This window comes from Neltuma alba, unplaced genomic scaffold (genome assembly GCF_004799145.2).
Source record: "Neltuma alba isolate B1F8T4 unplaced genomic scaffold, ASM479914v2 tig00010673_pilon, whole genome shotgun sequence".
NCBI lineage: Eukaryota > Viridiplantae > Streptophyta > Magnoliopsida > Fabales > Fabaceae > Neltuma > Neltuma alba.
Window position 1 is genome coordinate 25138 of NW_021635515.1, and position 6453 is coordinate 31590.

General features: G+C 33.6%; 1 protein-coding gene across 1 annotated transcript; it reads right to left on the reverse strand.

Moving 5' to 3' along the window:
- Positions 1–1881: 1881 nt before the first annotated feature.
- Positions 1882–6173, reverse strand: LOC114758206 (cytochrome P450 71D10-like; the record flags this gene model as incomplete). Its single annotated transcript, XM_028947231.1, has 6 exons — positions 1882–2397; positions 2597–2698; positions 2920–3373; positions 3528–3709; positions 5491–5745; positions 6072–6173. Coding segments are annotated over 6 exons (1611 nt in total), but the record flags the coding sequence as incomplete, so codon positions are not given.
- Between the last annotated feature and the right edge of the window lie 280 nt (positions 6174–6453).

The window sequence follows — 6453 nt, forward strand, 5'->3', positions numbered from 1 at the left end:
GAGAATGAATAACTAAGTAAGAAAATTTAAATAAGGTTTTGGGGTAGACATAAATAAAACATAAGAAGAAAAGAAAATGATGAAATGAATGAAAAGAAGCTACCTCCTACGTTCCTCCAGGTAGACGACACTCCTAGGAGTGTGATTTGATTTTTGATGTTGTTTCAATCTCTTTCAGGGGTTACTTGGCTACGAATGCTTTTTAAGTTTTCTACCAGGGGCTGAACTTCTAGGAAAGTCACAGAACATTACCTTCCAAGTTCCAACTCAATTATTTATGCAAGCTGGGCTTGCAGCAACACAAATCAAAATCACAAACTAAAATTATAAAATTTTCTTTTCTTTCACATACCAAAAAAAGATGAAATCCATCACTATGAAGTGTGAGAGTTCTTAAGGGACTGACGAAACTAGGCTGAAATCAGGTTCTAATCTTTATGAGGAAAGGAGAGCGGAAACCAACAATGAGTAGTTGCAAGATGCCACAGCTAAATTCAAAATCTTTAACATTTACGAGTTCTTTAACCTTATTATATACTTATGTAGGATAAGCCTTGGGACGATGACAAACAAAAAGTTTGACGTGCTTTTAGAGTAACTGGTTTTTTTGGCCGTTGGCGCAAAAAAAAAAACTGATTTTTTTGTCAAATGCCACTTTAAAGTTAAAATAACTCTTTTTTAATTTCTGGTTTTTGCATTTTCTTCAAATTTAAAGCTTTTAAAATAAAGTTTTCAACTTATTATCTATAAAAGTTTATGTCAGGCTGACTTTTTTTTTTTGAAAAAAACAAAAGCTTATTTAAATATAAATCGCAGGCATCAATTGACTTTTACCTCATCTTCAATTCACAAAAGTCAATTGGGATAAAAATTACCTTTATCAATGTTAATCTAAATAAGACCTTTTGGTAACTTCACTGAAATACTCCCTGCATTTGACTCAAATCCACTTATATTTAGCTACAAGGCCAAGTTGCTTTTGAAAACGTACAAGGCATTCTTTGCTATTAATACCTAAGCTGGAGTTTGCAGCGAATACTCACCAAACAGTGGAGAACAATACAATCTTCTAAAATTTAAGAAAACCGAGGATCTTACTGATCAACAATACAAGTCAGTTATTCTTCAATTTTTCGCTCGGTCCCTGTATATATTTATACGCATACACATACATATATAATTTACATATACACACATTATAGAGACAAGCGATATTTGGGAATGCAAAAGGGTCATTTGAAAATATCAAGAAAAAAAAAGTTCGAATTTTCCGTTGATTTCTATAAACTACAGTAAAGCCATTTTATAACGCGGCCCACATGAATTTATTTGGCTTTTAAGAGATTGTCGTGTGGTGAGAATTGGACAAGCGGCCACCAATCTTATCCTTTTTGAGTCAATGAAAAAGGCGTCTGACAGTGATTAAAATATGGCTGAAATTTCAAACTAAAGCCACACTCAGCAACTCCCTCAATCACTACTCTTAACTAGTATAATCAATACTCCCCTACGCTTTAATTTTTTTTTTTTAATATAAATGATACGATCAATGAAAAGAAGCTTCTCCTTATCTTCCCCTACGTTTTAGAATGACAAAGCTGCTTGCACTGTGATTTGATCTTCTTGTTAATCCCTTTCAGGAGTTTCTCTTTATCTTTCGGGAAAGTCAAAGTGCGTGCTCCCTACTACGGAATTCTAACTAAATATTGATAATATAAACTTCACAAGATGGAAGTAGACCAAAACGAGAAAACAAAGTTCTCCCATATATAATTAAGAGAAAATTAGAGATAAATCCCTCATTAAAAATTTAATTAGGAAATAGGATCTAAAATCGGACGAGACATCATTATTCGCGGAATAAATATGTGCACTATAAACTCAAGAGGAATAGCCGATAGGAGCTAAAATGAGATTATTTTTCTTCCGTACGAAGCCACCAAACGACTCATCCATATCCAATTCCTCAGGCCTCATCCCCTTCGGTAGTTTCCAATCAAAATGATAAAGTAAATTGGAAAGTAACAATTCTAAAATAGGCATTGCAAATGTGGATCCGGGACATGTTCTTCTTCCGGCACCAAATGGGATATACTCAAAGTTCGAACCTTTGAAGTTGTAGTCAACCATCGTATTGAGAAACCTCTTTGGTTCAAACGTCTCTGGATCATTCCAATTCTTGGGATCTCTTCCGATGGCCCAAGCATTAATGATAATCTTTGTCCTAGGAGGTATCACATATCCATTAATTTCACAACTCTCACTATTTTCTCTTGGAACCAACAATGCTAATGGTGAACGTAGCCTTAGAGTTTCTTTGATGACAGCATTTAAATATTTCAATTGGTGAAGATTTGATTCATCTACATATCCTTTGCTTCCATAGACTCTTCTTACCTATTGTAGAATCAATAATAATTTTCAAGTATAAGTCAACTCGATAGTTTCAAATTTATAAATCAATATGAATAAATGAATTAAATAAAATATCATATATAGATACTATAAGATTAATATATACTGTATTTATAGATACACACAACCCACAAAATTATGATATCACAACATTCAAAATTCTAGCTAATTTTATCTATACCTCTTCTTGTGCCTCTTTCATAACCTTTGGGTTTCTGAGTAATTCTGACATCGCCCATTCTGTTGTGGTTGCTGTTGTTTGAGTTCCAGCGAAGAAAATATCCTGAAAATGGAATTCAAAATAAGTGCATTTTGAGTATCAAAATAAATTACAAATTATGTTACATTCAATATGAAAAAGTGCATCAGGCCAAAAAAGAATATGATAAGTGCATACGAAGACTAACTTTAAGAACAGCTTTAACGTTGCCAAGAGAAAAGGGGGTCAAGAGAAAAGGGGGTGTCAAAGTCATTATCCTTTTGAATCGTGAGAAGAATATCGACAAGATCTTCCTCTGCCTCTCCAACATTGTTTCTTTTCTTTTCTCTGTGGTCTCTGATGATGTCATCAAACACCTTATCTCCCTCTTTGTGCAACTTCATGATTCGAGCTCTCGTCCCAGTGATGACACTGATAAATTTCAGCGACGGATACAAATCAGAAATTGATAACCCAGAGCTTAACTTTATCGTTTGCTCCATAATTTCCAACATCTGTTCTACGTTCTGTGTCTTTGTCCCAAAGGCTGTTCTCGCAACTACGGAATTCGTGAGCGTGGAGATTTTTCTACTAAGGTTTATGAAAGAGCCTTCATGTTCAGCAATATTGCTTACAAGTGCTGATATCTCCTCTTCCCTAATCCTTCTGAATGACTGAACCCTCTTTGCTGAGAAAATCTCTAAAGTACAGATCTTCGAAGTTGCCTCCAATAGTTTCCATATGGGGAAAAGATGATGTCTGTGCTATTGTAGGCAAAGATATCAGAGGCGAGAATTCTGGGTCTGTTAACAAAGATCTGATCATGGGTCTTCATTATTTCTTTGGCATATTCAGGTGAAGACACTATGATATGAGAATTTGTCCAAGTTTAAGGTGCATGAATGGACCATACTTGTTTGCAAGATTTGCGAGAGAACGATGAGGTAGTGACCCAATGAGCTGGTGCATATTTCCTATGAGAGGTAATTTCCATGGCCCTGGAGGTAGGGTTTTGATGGATTTTGCGGAAGAAGATAGCTTGTGGATGACAAAGAAAAAGCAGAAGAAAGTGAAGAAGATGATGGAATATGGGATCTGCATCTCCATATTGAAAGAATGGTAGTGTGAGATTTTGAGCTGTTAAGCCCGCCTTTTATAGGCAAGAATTGTAATTTAAAATTCCTAACTAATCCTTTTTAGAGGCAAGAACTGTAATTTAAAATTTCTAAATCGTCGACTTCATGATTTTTTCCCCCTACTTTTCGTTTGACGTATATTTGTTTGACTCGCTACGTTTCTTTGACTTCTCCTCCGTCCTTGACAATTGACTTATTTGAAGTTTTATATTTAATGTTGTCCACTTGCTAGTATTTCTAACAGGATTAAAGATTAACCTTATACCAAATTAAGTTGTCCATGTTAGTTAGAAGAAGAAAGATTCCACAAATTAAGGTCCATGCAGGGAAGGGGACGGAAGGGAGATGGAGAGAAGCCGCCCCTCCAGAAGTAAATGATCCTCATTAGTCAAGTTTTTACTGTTTTGATGAAATTTAAATTTAAATTTTTAATATGTAATTTTCTTGATGATAAATTTTATGTACTCCTCCAGAGTCGTATTTATATTATTGATGGGATAAAGAATATACACTCTAATTAATATTGGTTTGTAGCGGAAATTCCTTTCTTAGAAATACAACTTTAATTTGATACAAAAATGCAAAATTAACAATAAGCCACTATACATTTTTTTTTTGGCCAACTAACAAGCCACTATATATGGACTCTCTCTCTCTCCCCCTCTGAAGGAGAGACTTTTTGTAAGAAATAAATGAGAGTCTTTTGAGATTTATTGCGCTGCTCTCTTTTATGAATAAATTAGTAGAAAAGCATTTTACAAAAAAAAAAAAAGGATTAAAAAAGCAGCTAGTTTATCATTTTACACCAAAAAAATTCAAAGCAAAACCATTTTTATTCATTTCTGGCTTCCACAACGTCGATTCAACGGTAACTAAAATTAAGTAAAAATGCATAAATATTGTTGTCATAATTGATTTAAAATCTTTAGTTATCAACTTTGACATTTTTCCCCACCAATCCCAACATGCATACCTTTGAATAACAGTACATCGGCAATGTGGGTGGGTACCATAACCCTGGTCGATTTAAATCACTGACCCTTGATTTAAAATTAAAGGCCAATAGTGTAGTGTCTGATTTCAAATCAAAATATTAAAATAAAATAAATTATATTATAATTAATTATCTGTAGATTAAGTTAACGAATCTTTAATTTGTGGGTCTCATTGCTTAATCAACACCCATGGCATCTTGTTGAATTTGTTTTTAGATTATATACACACGTACATATTGTGATATTTGAATCAAAAGAAATATAGTTAGACTTTTCTATACGAACGAAAGACGTGGGTTACCTTTGAATTATATTCAATCAATCTTGTTGAATCACATTTTAAATATTGCGTAATGTTATGGAGTAGAAATAGTTACAAAAGTTTGAATGTATTATTGAGTCAAAAAATAGCTACAAAATTTTAAACCTTTATTTTATTAATTTAATGTAAGGTAATATCACAGAGACTTGGGGAGAACTAATAATAAGAAACAAACAAATCGTTTACGCAATTTGAAGGTTTATTTTGCTGCTCTTTTCTGAAATGAAAAAGCATCTAGTTTATAATTCTCCACCAAAAAAAAAATTCAATACAAAACGATCTTTTTAATTTATTTCTGGCTTCAACAACACGCATTTAAAGATATCTAAAACCAGCTAATTAAAACAGTATTCAGGTACTAAACACATAAACTCAAGGGGAATAGCCAATAGGAACTAAAATCAGATCATTTTGTCTTCTTACTGCGGCACCAAATGGCTGGTCCATGTCCAATTCCTTAAACTTCATGCCGTTTGGTAGTTTCCAGTTAAAATGGCAAAGTAAATTGGAAAGTAACAACTCTAAAATAGATGTCGCAAATGTTGATCCAGGACATATTCTTCTTCCAGCACCAAATGGAATATAGTCAAAGTTTGAAACTTTGAAGTTGTATTCAACCATTGTATCAAGAATTCTCTTTGGTTCAAACTTCTCTGGGTCAGTCCAATCTTGGAATCTCTTCCAATGGTCCAAGCATTAATGATAATCTGTCTTAGGAGGTATCACATATCCATTAATTTCGCAACTCTCATAATTTTCTCTTGGAGCTAACAATGGCCCAGGTGAATGAAACCTTAGGGTTTCTTTAATGACAGCACTTAAATATTTTAGTTGATGAAGCTCTGATTCATCTACATATCCTTTGCCTCCATAAATTCTTCTTACCTAATATAGAGCCAAAAAAAAAACTCATGTGCAAGTCAACTCAGTAATTTCAAATTTATAAATTAATGTAAAAAAAAATAATTATGATACAATATTCAAAATTCTAATTGTATCTATACCTCTTCTTGTGCCTCTTTCATAGCCTTTGGGTTTTTGAGCAATTCTGACATCGCCCAATCTGCTGTAGATGCCGTTGAGTCAGTTCCACCAAACATGACGTCCTGAAAAAGGAATTCACACAATTGATTAGAGGAATTGATGAGTGTGTGCACTTGTGCATTTTGTGTATAAAATCACAAATTATCTGACATTTATTAATATATGATAAAGTGCCTATGAAAACTAACTTTCGGAACAGCTTTAATGTTGTCAAGAGATAAGGCATGTAAAAGTCATTATTCTTTTGAATCCTGAGAAAGAACATCACACAGATCATTCCCGCATCTCCAACGTTATTTCTATCCTTTTCTTTGGGTCTCCAATGATGTCATCTTCACCTTG